This window comes from Melanaphis sacchari, unplaced genomic scaffold, assembly GCF_002803265.2.
Source record: "Melanaphis sacchari strain LSU unplaced genomic scaffold, SCAv2.0 Contig8_pilon_pilon, whole genome shotgun sequence".
Lineage (NCBI taxonomy): Eukaryota > Metazoa > Arthropoda > Insecta > Hemiptera > Aphididae > Melanaphis > Melanaphis sacchari.
In genome coordinates, this window is record NW_020271635.1 from 239,081 (window position 1) to 261,162 (window position 22,082).

The 22,082-nt window shown below is 23.9% G+C and overlaps 1 protein-coding gene across 1 annotated transcript; it reads left to right on the top strand.

Moving 5' to 3' along the window:
* The first annotated feature begins 1,273 nt into the window (after window positions 1-1,273).
* On the top strand, window positions 1,274-22,016 carry LOC112602571 (MLX-interacting protein). The gene is made up of 14 exons (XM_025350720.1): window positions 1,274-1,878; window positions 3,963-4,069; window positions 6,017-6,093; window positions 6,164-6,286; window positions 7,313-7,451; window positions 14,485-14,586; window positions 18,689-19,290; window positions 19,348-19,465; window positions 19,534-19,762; window positions 19,836-20,256; window positions 20,367-20,611; window positions 20,680-20,803; window positions 21,182-21,311; window positions 21,669-22,016. Exons 1-14 carry the CDS (start codon window positions 1,679-1,681, stop codon window positions 21,800-21,802), a joined length of 2,751 nt encoding a protein of 916 aa, XP_025206505.1. The 5' UTR covers window positions 1,274-1,678; the 3' UTR covers window positions 21,803-22,016.
* Window positions 22,017-22,082: the final 66 nt, after the last annotated feature.

Consider the following 22,082-nt stretch of genomic DNA (forward strand, 5'->3'; position numbering starts at 1 on the left):
TCAAATAGCTTGAAATTGAATGCAAATTCGTGATAAATCATTCTTATAACAAAATAAAAGTATCAAAAATACATGTATATAATTTTTTTCAGTGTGAAGTAAATAGTGTCTCAAAATACGTCAAAATTTACAAAATTATTTTGTAGTTAAAAATTTATAAAATTTTCAATTTTGAAACTTTAAACGTATATTATATTTAATACACAAGTCACACAATGACCTTTTCAAATGCAATGTTTTCGGAAAGAAATAATACAGTCTAATCGTACTATAAACCTATTACTAATAATAAAATTAATTACTTTAAAATACCAAATAAATATATCACAAAATATAGAATGACAAACTGATTTTTACTCATAGTCGTTTTTAGTAAACTATGATTTGTTATTCAATTTAACAGATCCGTTACGATGACTTATTATACTTGTGGAAGACGCTACACTCGACACTTATTATACAACAAACCGAATTTTTCAATTTTTATATTATTTGTATTTTTGTATTGTACCGGCTTAAGAAAAATAATAATAAATGTTTAATACTTTAACAAAACTTATAAATATAAAATTACACATAGAATAAAATTATAGGAACATTAATTATACCCATTAAATTAGTTGAAGATTATAGTTGGCAAACGCAGGTATAGTCATAATTTCCAACATCTAATAGGTGAAATAATAGCAAAGTAAAAATCTAAAAATACCCCTCGAAACTTATTGTTTTAAAATGTCACTGTGACACTGTGCGACCTTGTGAATAGCTAAATTATGATGTAGGATATGTGACATAATATATACAGTTTTATGATATAGTAAAAGTATAGTGCAGCATAGGTTAAATAAAAACAAAAAATAATAAAAATATATTTATTTTTTTTAAACTTTATTTGAATTTTTAATGTTTACATAATGTTTTCGTGCACAAACGTACAATAGTCAATATAAGTAAATGCATTATACATAAATACAATGGCTGTTGAGTATTCTTGGCAATAGTATATAATAAATAGGTTATTACTAGCTGTATATATTGAATAGTGATCGAAGAAAAGTTTCAAGTTTTACACTTGAGAACTCAAACGGTTCAATGACATAATAGGTAAGTAGTAGTATCGACATCAGTACATCACGCGTGTATGTATTCTTGGACTGATTAGTGAGTAGTGCAACAGGTGTTTTATATTTACCGTAATCAAAAACGCGCATGTGTGCCTGTTATCTACGAAAATATGCTGTCCGCTGTGGCGGCGGATATCACAAAACGATATGTACGTACGTACTACAGCAATTGTTTTTATTCGTTTTATTGCCTCTATTGGCCATTTGGATAATGTAAAATAATCATAATAATATGTAATGTTTTTGAGAAACGTTTTTGCTGTACGGCGAACGTGCGTAATGAGTTCAAACACGTTTAATCGTCGGGCATGAACCTACCAGCCCAGATGCCCAGTAATTAGTCAGTTTATCAGTTATTCTGTAGTAGAATGTTATGTGTGTTGACTGTTGATGTTAACGACGCGCAGCAATATAATAAGTCTAATAACGTCGCAGCTGCCGTCGATACGGTATTATTTTTTTTTTTTTTTTTATATATATCTAAAAACGAGTTGCGCTGAAATGACCAACATGGTTTTGAATAATAAATAAAATTACGATTTACATTCGTAATTATGTTGTCACAAACGACTGCCGCCGCCAAGGAGACCATACATTCCGGACATTTTATGGTTTCTAATTTTGAGGCCGAAGCCCAGGACGATGAGTATCAAGTGGCCGTGCCCGTGTCCGAAGAATTACTGACGCGGGCTGACATCAACAATTCAAAAACTTCGTTAAATAATCTGTTCCAGTGTATGTCCGTTGCTTACAGGTAAACTTTACATCAATATACTCGTGAATTAGCTCATAATAAATAGATAATAGCCGAGCAAACATTAATATTATTCTTTTGTACTTGTACAAGTACTGGTATTTCATAATCCTTAAGAATAATAAATATTTAAAAAAATAATATCTTTATTTGTAAATTTAATACAATATTAAACACAAATTATAAATTAATATCAATAATAAGTATAATATATCGATCAAAACTAATATAATATGATAAATATATTTTATTATGATTATTTTATTCAGCAATCTAAATAATGGATACTAAGTCTACAATACAAGAACATTATTTAAATAAAAAATGTTTATAATAGTTTTTTATTATGACTATATTTTATCATATTATGTATTTTATATAATATATATACATATATTTAAATATTGAACTTAGTTAACTTTTTTCACTAATAAAATATAAAGGTATTATAGTATTTAAAATAGTAAGTAATTTATTTTATATTGTGTTGAAATTAATAATTTTCAGGGCTAATTACCTATTTTCATTTGATAATTATTTAAATAAAACCTTTAATTTTTATTTTGTTTTATCATGTAACGCCATACTTTGTGAAAGGTGAATTAGGCCTTTGCTCTGGGCTTAAACAAGCCTTGTTGACATATGTATACGTAATGTACATAAACTAATTGTCAACCTTATATTTTTTTAATAATTATTTAGGTATACCTAATTTCAATTAATAATGAGTAGATATCTATTTAACATAATTTATAATTAATGACATTACAGCCATTGAATTATATAGTGTTCAAATATTCTAATTTTGGATATCACATGGGTAATCATTATTATTAAAAGGACATATCCTTATGTGTCATTAAATATATAACAAACTTTATATTCAGAATAGTTTATTTTACTGTTAATTTTAATATTAAAATGAATTGACTTATTATTAAATGTAACAGTAAAAATATTATCTACGGCCAATGTTGGGTTTTTTATATTTTAATTTTGAAGTTAACTGTTTTATTTTAAAATTTTCATAACTTGCTTCAAAATTAAAACATAAAAAATCTTATGGTGGAGGTTCAAAACAATATTATTACCTGTAGGGCCATACTTGACTTAAATGAACATCAGCAAATTAAGCCTTTCAAGTCCCATTATATTCATTAGGAATAAGCCTGATTTTTAAAAGAAAAATTGTACACAAACACTATTAATTTATTTATTTATGTTGAAATACAGATACAATATTAATAAATGAATAAGTTCTAAAAAGTAGTTAGAGCTCATTATTTAGGCTACAACCAAAACCCATCAAAGTAATTTTTTTGTTAGCATGGGCTCCTTAAAAATAGACTTAAGGGTTGGTGGTGAGTCCCAGATTAATGACCTAAGAAAACTGAAGGTTTGAGTATGACCCTACTTATATGATAAAGTTTATTGTTTTTCTTATCCACAATTTTATTTTTTTAGGTGGGATATACATCCCCATACCATATAAAGGGTTCTTTTTATTTTGCCAATATATTTTTTTATAAATAATTATCTAAATTATTTAGTTAATGCACAACAGTTATTATTTTTTTTTTATTTTGGAAAACAATTTATACTCATCTACTCTAATTTTATAAGTAAAAAAAAATGCTATTTATTATATCAAAGTGCTTTTACTTTAATCATTTTTATTGATTATAAATTAATTAAGTTATATAATTTTGTTTTTACAGCAGTCAAAAAACACACTAAAATCAATAAAAATCAATTAAATTTAATCTCATTTAACTAAACTTAATTATAATTAAAAATAAGTATAATAAATTTATTTGGTACATTATTTTTAATGATTAAAGTATTCTTCTAATTTTTAAAAAAACTATCATTTAATTTGAGAAATAATTTATCTATAAGCTTAAAATTTTTGTAATATATTTTTAATATTTAAAATAAAACTGGTAAAATTGCTAATTGATGTACTAAATATTTTAGCTATTAACTAATAATGCACTTAATTGATAAATTAATTAAAAGTAATTAATTTTTAATTGGGTAATTAATATACTGAAAGCATTTCAATTTTGATTTTTATATTTTAGACACAAACTAACTTCCCCTAAATGGAATCGTTTCAAAGGAGTTCGCTTAAGGTGGAAAGACAAAATTCGTTTAAACAACTTAATATGGAGATGTTGGCATATGCAATGTGAGTTATTTTTGAGATTACATGTTTTTGTAGAGACTTATCACAATTTTTATCATTTAAATGACGGTTAAACATTTTTTTATCTTGTTTTCAATGTCTGATTATAAAGGTCTTAACATTTGACATTGTAGTCTTAGACAAACTCTTTATTATGTTAAATCCTTAGTAAATACAAAATAGTAAAACTCAACACTAAATATTATTATATTATAGTAGCCTTACATTTCATTTAACACATATTAAATAATCTGATTTTAATGTAAATCAATTAAAATGTCTTAAAGTAATACAAATATTTACTTTTGCTCATAGTAAAAGTAAAATATGTTTTTAATTTCAGATAAGAATTAATAAGTACTATAAATGGAATTTGTATTATAATCTATTTGATGTAAAATACAATACTTAATTTAAAACAAATTAATAAAACATGTTTAAGTTACAAAAATAAAACTTTCATATGATACTGGATGAATCGAGTTTGTTGTATCATTGAGTAATATTGTTTAATAACTAGTTTTAAAAGGTACATTTCTATACAATTTAGCTATTAATGTTCAACAATAAAACTGCTCAATCTATGCACTTTTATATTCTTATATTAATTGATTTTAAAAACACGTTTACAAAACTTGTTTTAGTATAAAATATTAACTAATAACAATTATACAAATTTAAATATTTAAATATTTAAATGAACCTAACTAATAAAAAACTGTTTATTATAATTTATATTTATAAATTATGATGAATTAATTTATATATAGCTGCTTTAAACTAGTTTTAAAGTTACACTATAATGACCTAAAATTCATTTATAACATAAAAATGCAAAATATGTAAAAATTAAGATTATACATAGAAAAATTATCTTGATGAAACTTTAAAATACTTTATTTGATTTTTGCACCTAATTTTAAATTTCATAAAAATACCACTAAATACCCATATGAATAAAATTTAAAATTGCAAAACATTTTATCTATAGTTCTACATAGTCATTATATGTATACTGTGTCTTATAAACTCATGTTTTTTTTTCTCATGATTCATGAAAAATAGTTAAAGCATTTTATAAAAAATTACGTTAATCAATGCTAATAATAATTTAAACCCCCTAATTTCCAACTTCTCCTCTAAGTCTCTCCCTGGAAATCATCCTTGTCGATTAAAACGCAATTGGCCTCGTGATCTACTTTGCTAAATAAATAAATAAATAAAAAGTTTGAAGTAGTGTCGATGGCCCCTTTGCCAAATGTCCAAACTTTGTACAAAAAAAAAATAATATCAAATTTTCTAATTGTTTTGTTATATTACAGATTGTAAATACATGTTTGTTTAAAAATAAAAAATAAAAAGATTAAGTTACTTCAATTTGTATGTTATTATTAAAACACGTTTTTAGTTAGAAAGAAAAGTAGGATATTTTCAAAACAAAAAAATGAAAAAGTCATCAACTTTTGAACCTATTGATAATGTAACTATCAGATTCACCTCTTTCACAAAGATAACACCCTCTTCTCAACATGAATTTACTCATTAATACTAATTGAAGAAAACTTAGAACTAATTAAGTAATGATTATGTTGTTGATTACTATAATTTATTTACCCACCCACCCAAAAAAATCCATCATGAAAACCCTTTCACCATGCCATTGATCTTAAATATGAGTAGATTAAAAATTAATTTGGTTTCTTACTTTTTACTAAATAAACTCTTTTATAATTAAACAATTATTTTTTAAATAGTTATATGAAACAAAAAATGTTTTATTTTTATTTTACAAATAGGGTGTTTGACAGTATCCTTTTTTCATCCATTTGTGGTAAAATAATTAGCATAGACTACGGTTATCTTTTCTAATATTCATTGATAGATTTTTCTAATTGATTTTAATAAAGTAGAATGATAATCATTTTATTTATTTTATTTTTTTATTAATAGTTATTAAGAAAAGTAATTACTTAATCTGTCAGTTTGCATCACCTGTGGAAATTGTGGACATTCATAAGCAACCAGAGGTATATAGAATAAATAATAGTATTGCTTTGTTTCAATTTAAAAAATACATTACTTTGGTTTTATTTTCAGGCTGTTGTTTTGGAAGGAAAATATTGGAAAAGAAAATTTAATGCAGTAACTGCAGAATATAAGAAATGGAGGCTATTTTATCGAAGTTTACTACAAAATGGATTCAAAGAAAGACAAAAATTAGTAATTATTAAATTATTATAACAATTTAATCATTATCAAGTATTAACTATATATACATTTGAAAATCTATTATTCAAATTAATGTGTTCATTAGTATAAATTTAAAATATATTTTTTTGTTTAATAAGATTTTAATTTAAAACATTTCTTTAATTAATCAATATTTATGAGGTGACCTACAATCATATATCAAAATAATATTCATACATTATTACTTTACATTTTTTGTCCTAAAAAATTATTTATTTTTTACTAAATATTACTTCTTTTAAGTAGTTTAGTTTAATTTAATACTCACTTAAGAAAAATCTATTTATTAATTTTTCAATAATAGCTACCTAATTAAAAAATAAAAATGCTTATAAACATTCATTGTTAATTATCATGTTTAATAATGATAATTAAGCTTTTTGATTACATTTTTTTTTCTATTTTTCTATCAAATCATTTATAACTAAAATAAAATAATTTTATTATAAACTGTACATGTTGTTAATATTGATAAAAGTATTACTAAATGTTATCCTATTTATAGTAGAAATAAAAATAAAGAATAATGAAATCTATATCGAAACAATAAAGTAAAAATACTAAACATACTAGTAAATGTATTAATTTTATTTTACTTAATACATGTGGTAAATATAATATAAAAAAATTTCATTAACTATAGGATAAGTAACAAAAATATATTATACATTTTAATTTATATTGAAAAAATTAAATACCAAAATAATTTAATTTATAGTTTATTTTACAATTTGTTTAGATATTTATGAGTATACGTTTACTTAGAGAATTTTTAATTAAATATTATAAAATTAAAATAGAATAAAGTGTTAATGACTTTTTTCCTAATGGAGATTTTTACATGGATGTACATTAGAGGTCATTTTCTGCATTATCTAGTAGATTCATAAAAAACATTAAATATATTTTTAAGCAAAGCTTGACATAATATGGATTTTTATCGCTTTTATTAGACTTAAATGTTTAATATGTAATTTTTAAAATATTATGTTTTAGTTGAATGAATTTTTAGAATGGCAAAAAAACAACTGTGATATAAGAATTGATGATGACTATATGAATTTTATAAGTGATACACTTTTTTCAACGGTGACCTCAAATTCTCGCATATTTGAATTTCCAAATGCCAGAGAAGGTATGTAATTATTTAATAATCAACTAACATAGTATATTTATAATTATTTAAAATATATTTTACATACACTCATATAATACAATAAAAAAAATTTGTTTACTTCATTTAAATAAAAAAAAATTTAAGTCTCATAATCTTTAAATATGTTTTGTATACAGCTAAATATTTAATGAGGCTATGTTTTGTCATCTATAATATATACATGGTTTATTAATTTTGTGATGTTTTAAATGTTTATTATAAAGATAAGTTTCAAAATATAAGAGCTGTTAGGATAAGCCATAGCTATAGTTATTACTTATTAGATAAGAGTTATATTATTGAGGATTTATGTATTAAATTATATAAGTGTCGATTGACTGATCTAGCAAATATATTAATTTATATTTTATTTGTTTAATAAACCATTATTTTCCATGCACGATTCTTGATAAAAATATGTTTTAAAAAAAATAACTATTATTTCTGTATGATACTTAAAAAATATTTATGTTTTTCAAACACAGTAGGCCTTAATTATAACATAATATTACTTTTTCCTTTTAAACTAGTATAATTCTTCAAAGATAATGACATTTTTTATCCCCAAGTTTATAGTTGTCAATATAATAAATAGTAAATTAAATTATACATTCAAAAATAACCATTTGTTATTTAAAATATCAAATCATACTATGCTAATTAAAATTTAATCTTTGACATTGGTGATATTTTTATTTTTGTTTATGTCTCAGAACCTTTGTGCCTCTAAAAAAGGGCAAAGGTGATGCTATGAATCAAATATTAAACTTTTATATCATAGTAGTACTCACTATAATCAAATAAAAAATGTATTGTGATAATAATTGTATATTCAATTATTATTTTTAATATCAATTTATATATTTATAAGATAAATTAGTATGATAGTGTTTATGATTTATACAGAATATACTTTAATTTATTTGAAGTTGATAAGTTAATTTAAAATATAATTTTTGCCAATTCCTCTTATTTTTTAGTGTACAATATATTAATTAATATTTAATGTATAAAATAGAAATGTATCCAAATTAAATATTTAACACACATAACAAAGTAATGGATTCAGATCTCTAGAATAATAATTATTAAATTTGATGTGTACTACTTAAATTATATTCTAGAGAAGTTCCATATTAATTTGACCCTGAATAGGAGACTATTGGTTATTTTCAACTAATTATTAAAATGTTTGCATTTTCAATGTTTATTTTTATAAATTTTTATGATATATCATATAATCAAAATAAATCTTTCCTTTTTTTATTTTTTCAAACATTTAAAGTTTTTGATTTTTATGGTAACAAAACATAGTAATGTTTGTCTTTTTTAACAAAAAATTTAATTCTATTTTATTGAAAAATAATAAAATTAAGATATTTTACTGGTCAGAGCCCTTTTATATCATTTAAATAAAATGCCTAAATTTTGTCATTTTTCTTGCTTTTTTTAACTCAACATAAGCTTACTCAAATAGGTATAAATGAGAGATCTTTTTATATTATGTAGTCATTTATTTCACATTTTGGCATTTTTCACAAGCTTTAAATATTTTATGTGTGAGCCCAGTGCTGTACCGAAGTAAACTTTTTTTAAAGCAATTGCCTCAAGATCAATATAGGTGTATGGGTGGGTACTGGTGTTAAGTTAGATATGATTAAATTTTTTAAATTTTTTAATAACAATATTTATACTATAAGTAAAAAAAAAATTTAGATTAAAAGCTTTGGGTATATAAGTATTCAAATGGTAATTTTCCAGATCTTAAAACTATTTACACACTACTATATAAGACCAGTGGTTTTCAATCTTTTTATCAATGTAGCACACTTCTTCTTTTACAAAATTTTTGCAGCACACCAATTCATATAATACGTGAAGCATATATTTTTATATATAATACATATATATTATATATACAAAGTTAACTCCATTAATAGATTTATCGCGGCACACTTCAAAGGCGCTCGTGACACACCGGTTGAAAACCACTGGTATAGGACTATCACAAAACTAGTGTAAAAATTCCTCTCCTGTAAATTTTCATGTTCAATATTTCAATTTATACAATTATTAATTGCGGACATCAAAAGATGACTGTAATGTTTACCTTTATATTGGAAACACAAGTTAATATTTAGTCATTATTTAGTAAGTAAAAAATCTAAATTTGTAAATATAGCTGACTGATTATTTTGACACATTAAAATTAAACGTTCCAATAAGTTAGCCATAGTTATGGTTAATCAGCCAGCAGTATTTAAGAATTATGTTTTTGTGCATATAAATATTTAGATATTACTTACAATAACTTAACCAAAACTTAAATATAAATTTAGACAAAAACTTATCAACTTTATGGACATTATCAAAAATAGTTAAAAAACTCAAGTTAAAAATAATTTGTAAAAACTGCTATATCAATTATAAAAATGATTATGTGAAATGTACTAATAGTAAAGCAATTCACTGTTCTGGTTAGAAATCTAAAAAATTATTTAGATTTCAATATACATGTATATTTTGTAATTGAAACCATACTATTATAATTTCATTATAAATTTAAAACATTTTAAAAACTCAAAATATTATTCCGTATTATTATTTTTTACGTAATAATTATAGTGTCACACTTGCCTATATTGAAACAAAACTTTCCAAACTTTATTAATAAACCATGTCAATCTGAAAAAAATTATATTAGACTCTAAATGTATGTTAATAAAATGGTAATAATAAGTAATTAAAATCAAAATATGATACAGTGTTATAATAATAATTAGATGGCTCTGTCCAATTTGCTTCACTCCCTAATCCCTAGAAGACCAAGACTCCTGTATTGGACTATGTTAACTTGACTCCCATTGGGATTCTGTTTCTACAACCCAAGAGTCGCCTCTCTTCGCATTATGAAGTTTAATATCTGTAATTTAAAATATTTAAATATATAAAATATGTAGAAGATAAACTAGGTATACAAAATTCTTATGTGATAAAAAGATTTTAAATTAATAATAACTAATATACATAATAATAATAATAATAATAATAATATAATCATTACTTGTTATAGTATACTTAGTGCATTTTACTTAGTGAGAAGTAAAAAAAAAATCTGTTATTAGGTACTATATTATTATTAGTAAATTGTAAAAAACTCACATAGATTAAATAAATAAAATATTACTGTAAAACGGTAGAAAAATTACTGATTAATACTTACAGAGAGTAGTAGGTACATACTACATACACAATAACTATTAATATTATAACTTATAATAAATTTACATAATTGATGAATCTATGCCTTCCTATTGCTTTATTCAAAGAAGACCATTACAATTTATAGCTATAGAATGATATTTATAATAATATGTCTCTATGTTGATTATTATGAAGTGATTCAAGTTTTAAACTTGGATACATTTAATATTATTGTAACTATTATAATTTTCCTTAAGTATTATTAGTATTCGTCATTTAACATCTGCAGCTATTATAGTATTATGATAATATTATTAATACATTTGCAAATAGTAATTACTAATTATTATAATATAATGTAACTAAATTAAAATCGTCACAATAATTATATATAATATAGGTATATCAATATCTTATAATTAAACCAACTTGTTCACGAAAAGTGGATACCAATTTTTATTAGTAGTAGTAGTATTACTAGTATTTTTAATAAATTTATCAAATAAATGTTTATTAATAATACTTAATAAGTATTATATAATATATTTCATTATTTTAAAATTTGAAATTTGAAGTTAAATAAATGGTATTATTGGTATTACTTAGTAATGGTACTTTACTTCCTATAGTTGTAATTATAATTGATGAATTATAAAGAGAATTTAATCATAGTTCATAGCCAACATTTTTCAAGTTATAACTTATAAGTAATTATATATAGGTTCTTTAGAATACTTGTAATAGTATAAACAGAATATAAACTATTGTTGAAATTTTAAATTGTCATCGATTCGTAATTGTTTATTATGGTTTATGAAAGCTATGAAGGAGGTTTGGTACCGTCTCACATATTTTGTATTTGTACTCCTTAAATAGCATAAGTAAATTGAAATGAATGTTATATCCCTAATAAATGTATGGTATATCTTATATTTGTATTGTATGAACAGTATGACAATTGATATTTGAATCTTGACAGATATTAGATTTAATTTAAATGTTTGTATTATATTTAGAAATGGATTGTGTTTATGCAATTATGCCCAAAGATTTTAGCATTCTTACTTTAGGTCTATACTTTTTCCAATGAGAAAACACGTCTCAACCTATCGAAAATCGGTTGTTTTGCGAATCCAGCAATCGAGATTCGAGACTGATTCCGCTAACACAAGGTGTCATGCGGAGATGCGCACGATTGTCGTGTTTTTCTATTTGAGATAGGGTATTATCATAGGCGTAACTAGAAAGGGGCTTTGGTGGTCTTCAGCCCACCATCCAGAATTTTTGGGGAAATCTATGTGCTTATGAACAAGTTAGTATTAACTTAATTTTTGTTTACAATATAAAAAAATATAGTGTTTCATATAAACAAATAACCATTCAAGTCAGTTGTGAACATCAATAGAAACAAATGATAATTTAATTAAAAAAAAGTTGCTATAAAACATTTTTAGGAATCCATCCCCCCTAACTTAGAAGACTAATTACGCCTATGGGTATTATTGAATGATGTCGCATTGAAATTGTTTTTTCTTTGCGGTGAGATTGAGAATGAATTATTTTTCTAAAGCGATAAAATGAGATCTTTATTATAAATACCATTATTATTGATTACCTAAGTGGAAGATTGTATTTGTTCATTGAAAATGTTTGTCGTCTGATGATTGTTATATGTGTATTAAATTTTACAATGTATTATTGTATGACGTATGCATTATGTTTAAGTAGTATCACACTTCAATCGGGAAATCAGTTTATTATTTTCTGTTTTTAAGTTAATAAGAAAAAAATAACTTGTCTATACTTTATATTATAACAGTGTAAATTGATACTATAAAAATATTTATTTTTTTTTCCAATTTTGGTTGACCAAAAAATACTAATTTGTTATCGAATATTTATTTTAATTTAAAGTCAGAGTATGAAAAACCTCAGTTTTTTTATACAATTAAAAAAAAAATTCTATGTATTTGATTTGGAGAAAAATAATTATGTCAATAAATCGGCAAATGTTATTGAGAAATTTTCTTTTCTGTAATTCGAGATTTCATAACACCCGTTCACTATAATGTATTTTAATATGGTCATTATACAATGTTTTTGTTTTTTTACTTGATTTATATTATTTTGTGTAATATACTGTATTAGACTATATTATACAAGATTTGGCATTAATACATTAAATTTACTGACTACTAAGAATCACTGTCTAAATTACATTAATAATTTATAATTAGATATTATTTACTTATTTAATTGTTCTTATCGGCTTACCAGTATGTCCCAAATACTACTTGAAAAACCAATTAAAGTGTTTATCGTTCGAAAAACATATTCGTTGATTAGATTACAAGAACCTCCGCTCCTCTATCCGCCCTCCCGTTGTGCTTAATACCATCGTTTTATGCCATCATCCTGCTGCCATCGCCATAATATAACCGAACAAATTGATACTGTTCCGTATACATCATTTTTAATAACACTTGTAAACCTCCTAGTTGCGCTATTTCTCAACATTCGAGATTTTTCTAATCAGCTCGTAGGTTATAGTCCAATATGCCAACGTCAAGTTTTATGTATACAAAACGTACGTATGTATATTATTATTGCTATAGTGTGTATATAATATATCGAAATATTTACATTAAATATTTCGTTGCGCCAACACGTGTCTTTTATGCGTTCTCGTACTCGTATATAGTACTATGCACTCCTATTATTAATATATTAAATTACACAGTGCGCTGAATTCAGCCCGCGTGTTCGATTCGTATAAATACTCCTTAGTGCCCGTTTTTAATTTTGGACCGATCGAACCCAGAAACAAATAGCGAATAAAATAGGTACAACAAATTTTTATGAAAAATAATCAGTGGTAATGAAGTTACTGTCTCCGTTTGAAACAACAAAACTATTATTTTAGAGAAATTTTTTGGGGTTGATCTGATGCTGAAATTAGTGTTACCAAACAATACTGTAGTCTAAGCTATGTTTTACTTCAGCAGTCAATTATTATTATTTTTTTTTTTTTTTAAATAAAACGAAATGAAATGATTGATTATTTTTGTGGACTAATAAAGTGTACTGGCGAACTTTAATATTCTATGTATTATGATTTTTAATATAACGTGCTGCACGCGTCTACGGAATAACATAATATTATACATTTTATTGTAATGACGGTTGTGTGTGTGTTTCGAGGAAGAAAAATAATATCTTAAAATACTAGACTCGCGGCTTTATCGAAATTATTATTATTATTATAAATTATAATACGGTCTTGTTGTGATAAGATTAAAGTCTTTAAAATGTGGTATTTTTAAAGAGTTCTAACTCGGTGGCAGTAAATCCGTTATCACCAACCAGTAATGCCAGTATTGAAATCGAACGTTTGATATTATTATATTTACACACGCCCAGAACTCTTCGATGTAAAAATAATATTTATTATTGTTTAATTACTTGCATCTAGCTACTTATTAGTTACACGCGCGTTCGTGTCTTTATATTATACATTCATACATAATGCCCCTTATATGCAGTATGCACTTACATTAATGTATAATACCTACGTATTTATATTTAAATAATATCATTGTGAAAAGTTGGAGGTGTGACATTCGCGCTGAAATATAATAAATTGTAACACAATTTTTTAACGTAAGTTTATAATCTTTTTTTTAACCGTCGAATGACCGGTGGTGGGAGTAAAACAATTTAATTATAAACAAGACGATTATAGTTGTCTTTTCGTGTACGTTCAAATTTACTTGATGTGATTAATTAATTTTTTCTTTTCTGTGTTTAGATAAATCATCTACAACTAATATTGCCGATTTAATACAACCGAGTTTAGGACAGCTGCAGCCAAATTTAGATGAATTTATGGATACCATAGAACCTTTACAAGGTACCTATAATACTGTTTTTATTATGATATAATAATAGATAATATAATACATACATGATACAAATGTAATTTATGTATTGTGTTCACACGTTTTCGTTTTCAAGACCTTTGGGCTTATTTTAACTATTCTATTACTATTACATTGTATCAGATGAAAATAACGTTCAAATATACCTATAGCAATTTAATATTAATTATTTTAATTGTTTATTATACATAAATTATTTTTTAACAACATCATTGTTAACTTACAGGTAATACATTTTATAATGATTTCTAACAATCTTCTAGTCGATTTAGTTACTTACCTATTAATTTATCATATTAAATAAAAAAGATGAAAACAATTTTATTTCTTATTTTCTTACACTAACTGCCAACTAGTATCAAACTTTTTATTACTAAATAAAAATGATTATTTCATCATAATTTATTTCATATTTTTTTTTAAGCTACTAATATAAAGTATAATAGCTCTACAATTAAATAATAAAAAAAATATCATTATAAGTAACTGACATTTTTCATATATAAGAGACGTCGTATATGTAGACTTCCTAACCAATAACATGGTCAATTTTACATTCAGATTCAAAAATATCTATCTTACTCTTTTATATTTAATGTTAAAGTAAATTGACATTGATTTTTATCAAATTTAAATTTCAGAATGTTATCCATGTGAGTCTTATTAAAATACATTAATCCTTTAGAGACTATACAAAATTCTGATCTTTAAATTTGATAATAGGTCAATTCAACAAGTAGAATACCACAATAATACAATATTATTATTACATTAGTATATTAGTATATAATAAATCTTTATTTTTCTTGTTGGAAATTGTTTTTCAATGGTCTATCAAAATGATAAGTAATTCATAATTTAGTTTTTATTAATGAACATCATAAAAATACTTAATCAATATCAACATTTATATTTAAAGTCTGTTCAAATGTGTGCATGGACACAGGCTATTCTTAGGACTTGTGGAACCCAAAATAAATAAAAATTGTAAAATATTACAAAAATAATAATTAACATAGAAAGTACTTTAATACTAAAGATTCAAGTTATTAATTTTACAAGCATAATTATTAATATACTAAACATAATGTATTTGATTTCTAAAAAAAAAAAAATGTTAACATGAAGAATAGTTAACTTGTCATTTAATTAGGATTATGTATGCTTATTAAATACTTTTTAAAATAACCTATAAAATATGATGTGAATAGTTGTTTAATGATTTTGTATTATTAAAAAATAATTTTTAGAAATGTCATCTTTTTTATTAGAAAAATCTGATCCTTATATAGGATAATAATAATAATAATATACAAATATTGCTGTATTTTCACTTTGCTTTTTTGATTGATCTATCAACACATTTTAAGGTAAAATCATTATCCAAGACCCCATATAAGTTTTTTTTTATGTTTCAACTTTGTCTTAATTTAGAAATTATTATGGGTATGTAAATTTATTTTTAAAATACTCAACATTTACTATAAAATTAAAATATTAAAAAAAAACACTTTGTGATAAAGCTATTTAATATTTTTACTGTTAAATTTGAATATATCACACTCTAAGGTCCACTCTGTTAAATAATACAACACTACAATTTACTATGTTATTCATTAGACTAGTAATACTGAGTCAATACATACAATTACTGAATAATAATTTAAAACAAGAGTAAAATAATATTAATTTAAAAAATATTATTTTCAAGTATTATGTTTAATAAACTAAACTGTTGCCTATGTGAAACATAACATTATGTTTTCACTGCCTAATTTAAAAAAGAAAACATAAGTCAATTATCTATATAATAACAACTAAATAGAAAATTAATCAATTATATTTTATTAATCATCTTTCTATGAAAAAACCTAATTTTTAAATATTTTGAGTATTTGGTTTCATTATTTAATGTTTTTTTTTTTTATTTATTTTTTTAGTTTTGTCACCATTTTTTATATAGAAAAAGTGCTTCAAAAATATTGTTTGTAAAGATCTTTTATAGATTGGGAACTCAATGCAGATGGTATTTAGAGAGATAATTTTTTGAGTTTTTTAATAATTCTCTGGAAAATTGTTAAAATCTAAAAAAAAAAAAAAAAAAAAAAACATTAAAAACATCTGTTATTATTGATTTTGGTTGTTATCCAGACATTAATAATATTAAGATCTTTTTTGACTTCTTAATAATTTTCAATAAGAATATTTATCTATAATAGATATATAAAGAATTTTGAATATTTGTTATAGTTTTTATCTTGAATAATTTGAAATTTTAATTTTAAAAACTTAAGCAATTTCAAACCTCAATTAAATTGTAGTAAATTTTTGCGTCAATATTTTATACATTTTATTTTCTTAAATATCAGTTGTCTAAATAATTTATTTATGTCACAAGTATATTAAGAGAAGAAGAATTGTAAATAAAACACATTTTCAAAAATTTATATAATTTTAAGAAATAATCAACAAATTAAGTTTTAAATTAGAAATTATTTATGTTAATAGTACTTATGCTAATATGTTATGTATTTCTTATTTTCAATTATTATACAGTTAAAGTTTTTTTTTTTTTTTTATGTAGAAGGAAGATGAAGGTAAAATATTAATATAAAAAAAATTGTCCAGTAGGTGTTGTATGTATTTATATTCTGTCTATTATAAGAAAACCCCATGCATGACCTAATGAAAATCGGTTCTATTACACTCATTATGCAACACATTGTTATAGTAATTTAAATATCGAGTGGTAATGTGCAAAATTGGTATATTCTCTCACTGAACAGAGTTTAGTCACTGTAATGGATATGTTAAATTTTAAACAAATGTTAACAAACCGTTAATTTAAAAAGTTCTTAGAATATTTTATCTTTGCCCCACTAAAGTACTAAATTCAATTTGCTACTAAAAACTTCCATAAAAACATTTATTCTTCAAGAAAAAGTGTATAATTAGACATTAAAATTAAAAATAAAACATATTGTTAGAAAATCAATACATTCATCTGCTCAGAATTTAAAATTTACTAAAATTATTTAATTATCTAAAACTGTTCAATTATGAAATAAAAAAAGCTATAGTTTATAAGTACTTATTCATAATTAAGAGTTACTTCATCTTTCAACATTTATTATTAAATATATATGTGCAATGTGCATGTACATCATTTTTTTTAATTTGAACAAGAAAGTAGCATATTAAAAAATTAATTAAAAGATTGTTCATTTTTCAATTATTTATTTTAAAATGTTTGTAAATCATTTATTATAAATACATTTACAAGTAATAACTTATTTTAATATGGATGTTAGATATTGACCTATTGCGAAAGAGATAATTTTTTGTTATTATTTGCACACTTAAAATATATATTCAAAATATTTTAATCTTTGTTAATGGTCAAGAAAATTATCAGTAAATTACATTTTTAATTTGAACCATTTACTGACTTATTTCATGAAAAACATTATTAAATAATTTAATTTTTTTAATATGTTTTGGAGATTCTTAATTATTATGTACCTAATTAAATACATACTTATGATTAACAAAGTATTTAAACTGTTGAGTATGAGTGGAAAACAAATTAAACTATAATTATTTGTCTTGTTTGATGCAAGTAGTTCCACTAAAATCATCAATATTTATAGTATAAAACAGACTAATAAGTACCTAAATTATATTTTAGATATGAATCCTTTATTTTCATATATATTTTTGTTTTTTAGTATAATAAAATGAAATTAATTAGTTGCTGGTGTTTAGCTGAAACAACTAAATCTTAATATATTGACAGTATCATGTTCAGAGGTAAAATTTCAATAAATAAATTGGGATTGCTGAAGCCCCCTATGTTTGCAGTTAGTCTTATGATTATGAATTACACAACAAGCAACTTCATTCCTGTTCATAATAGAATAATAAAATATTTAATAATAGATTCAATAATCTTATAAATAAAATAAAAATTAATTTACCACAAATGATATGTGTTTTATGACTACTAATTTCAAAATTTCACCTATGGCCATGTTATATATTTTAGGTAATTTTTTGTAAATTCTGCATTTTCAGATCTATTTAGCCCTCCTAAGTTACCACCGGTACCAGAAGAATGTCAAATGTCAACAGAATCTTCCAACAATTTATACAGTCAACCTTATGGAAATGTAAATACTTGTTATCAAACAACTCAACAACATTCATTATCTTTACATTCAGAACTGAACCAACTTAAAATGACAAATATGCGACAAGAAACTACCGATTCTTCGTGTCCATTGCACGCTAGTAATTATTCAACGGGAGAAAACTATCAATCTAATTTTCCAACAATATTTCACCAATCTTCAAATGGTAGTTATCAATCCAATAATATCTCATACAATAATATTCCCACGGGAACTGCACAATCTCACCACAATGAAATGCAAATACCACCTCCACCACCGGTATATCCATTTGAATTCAATACACCCAATATTAGCCACGAACCAGTAATAAACTCCAATAGTTATAATCAACATCAAGATATATCTGCAACTAATACTTCTGTGATGAATTATGGTAATGGATCATCAACTAATGATTTTAAAAATAGAACTCCTCAAGTACAAACATATAGCAAGTTCCCTCCAACTGTGAGAAACTCACAAGATCACTTTGTTACACCAAAAGTAATAATTAATTTGTAACCCAGGATTAGACATTTATAATTTATTATGCCTTTATAGATTAGACAGAGGTCACGTGGTAGACAAGCTCAGCCAAAGCAAAAAGTTATGCAATCGAGTATAAATTCTTCAAATGATAACAACCAAAGTGTTCTGCTTGCTCAACTTCTTTCATCAAGTAAATTTTCACTTAAATACTATTTTATTTTCTATTATTATTTTATATTAAAATAACATTTTTACTAGATAATATGTTTTCAACACCAAGTCCAACTGTAGTTTCTACTAACATGACCAAGTTTCGAAATACAAATGGATCTTATCAAACATACCAGCAAGTACCACAGAATTCACAAATTCCACAGATACCATATCAATTAATACAAAGAAGAGCAAGAACGCCAGATCACGTCTTAACTTCATACACTGATCATCTTGTTTATCGAAAACCAAGTCCTGTGTTTATGAATCAAAGGTATCGTATCCAAAGTATAAATTAACTATAATTTATCTATATTAATAAATACATTTTTTTTAAATATTCTTAGTGACTGTAATGTGTATAATTTAACACCTAATACTCGTGGACTTATTGATGCAGTTGGAACACCTGGTGGTATACATCAACTTCCACAAATTCAACCTAGATTTGATATACCTCATGGAAACACCCAAAGTTACTCAACTTATAGACTTCCTCAACCTCAAGAGTATGTCAACCATTCTGTTATAGACAAACCATCACCTACGAGCAATCAACCATCGCCTACAAATAACTATAGTCAATCCTTAAATACTCCAATTCCTCAATCTGTAACAACATCACCTATGTCATGTAGTACAGATCTCTGTCAAAAAAATCATTCACCAAATCAATCAAGTGAATCTGTAAATATGTCACAAAGGAACGGCTCGATGCCAATGCCAACACATGTCATGATTGCTGGTCCATCGAGAACTCCATATAAGGTAATATAACACACTGATTTGTTTTAAATCATAAACATGTTTTTAGTCATTTAAATAAATATTAGTGTGAACTGCTCATGAGCTTAAGGCCTAGATTAAAATATGTGCAGGAACATAGGCGAGTTTGTCATATAAATGCAGAACAAAAGCGAAGGTGCAACATCAAGAATGGATTTGATATGTTGAACATGTTAATTCCACAAATCAACCAAAACCCAAACACAAAAATGAGTAAAGCTGCAATGTTACAAAAAGGAGCTGATTATATACTTCAGCTAAGGTCAGAACGTGCACGGCTATACGAAGAGAGGCAAAATTTGCAACAACAAGTTGAGTCTCTTAATTTAGCTATTAGGTTTGTAAATATATTTATTTTTTTCTTATTGACTATGATAACTTTTTAATTTTAATTTAATTTTACAGTAATTGTCAAGCAATGTTACCTGCTACAGGAGCCCCATTTTCTAGACAACGAACAACAAAAATGAAAGAAATGTTCGATGAATATGTTAAGAAACGAACTCAAGAAAATTGGAAATTTTATATTGTATCCTTGACATAGTATTAGTTTAGGTTAATGTAAGTTCTAGCCTATGTCTTTCACTAAATAATAAAATTTACATCAAAGCATAGAAATTAATATTAAAAAAAGATATTTAAAAACTTAAAATAACAAAAATATTTTACATAAACTAAAATAATAGTTGTTTACTATAAATTATGATGAGCGTTAAAAATATTCTTATTTATACATTTGAATTTATTTTAATTCATTAACTTATATAAATAGTATAAATAACTATATATTTTAACCCAAAACACAAATTATTAACTACCTTATAATCATACTTCATACACTTCTGTGTTATTTTGTTGAAAAGTTCACCAAATTTGTATTTTAATTCTTTAAATTCATATTATTCAGCTGAGTTTAATTGCAGAACCACTATTAAACTCATTTAACTCTAGTGTGTCTACATCAAGTTATGATGAAATGTACCGTACTACTCTTCAGTGGGTAGAACAACACTGTACATTGGGTGATCTCAGGCCGAGTAAGTATTAATGATTTAATAATATTTTAGTACAGTATGAAAATACATTATATAAAAAATAGAGTATTTGGCAACATTTTGATAAATTTAATATTTTTCATTGATAAATGCAAAACTGAATCTTTTATCTTAAATGTTTATTTCAATAACATCAACAATAGCTGCAGAATATATAGGCAGGTCAATACATTTTTATTAGTGATTTGAAGATATTTTTTTTACAAAATTATAATTGAGAACATATTTTACATTGTTTCAATGCTAATTCTAGTATGTATTTCCAAAAAAATAAAAAATAGTATATATTTATTATTTATTATAATATATTATGTTGTAACAAAAATTGTATGTTTTTAGTTGCTTTAAATGCATTGCGAAATCTGTGCACATCAACTGAAATACTGTCAGATCCTAGTAATCTACCTGAAGAAATAAATAACATCATTCAAAAAAGTCAAACAAAACACCAATCACAAGGAAATCGAAACTAAAAATATATAATATAATCATTAAAATTGTATGTGCCATTTTTGTTTCTTTAATTATTATATAATTGTTTATGTTTTTGTTTTTGTTTTTATGTTTAATTTGTTAAGTTTTCAATATATGTGTAACTTTTGAGGCTTAATTTGTTGATTAATTATTTAAACGAATCTTATATGTATAATTATTTATGAAAATACAGATACCTTTTTCTGTGATGAGTACATAGAATATTTTTTGTATTTTATGAAAAACATATTTTCTTAAAATTCTAATTTTTAAATGATA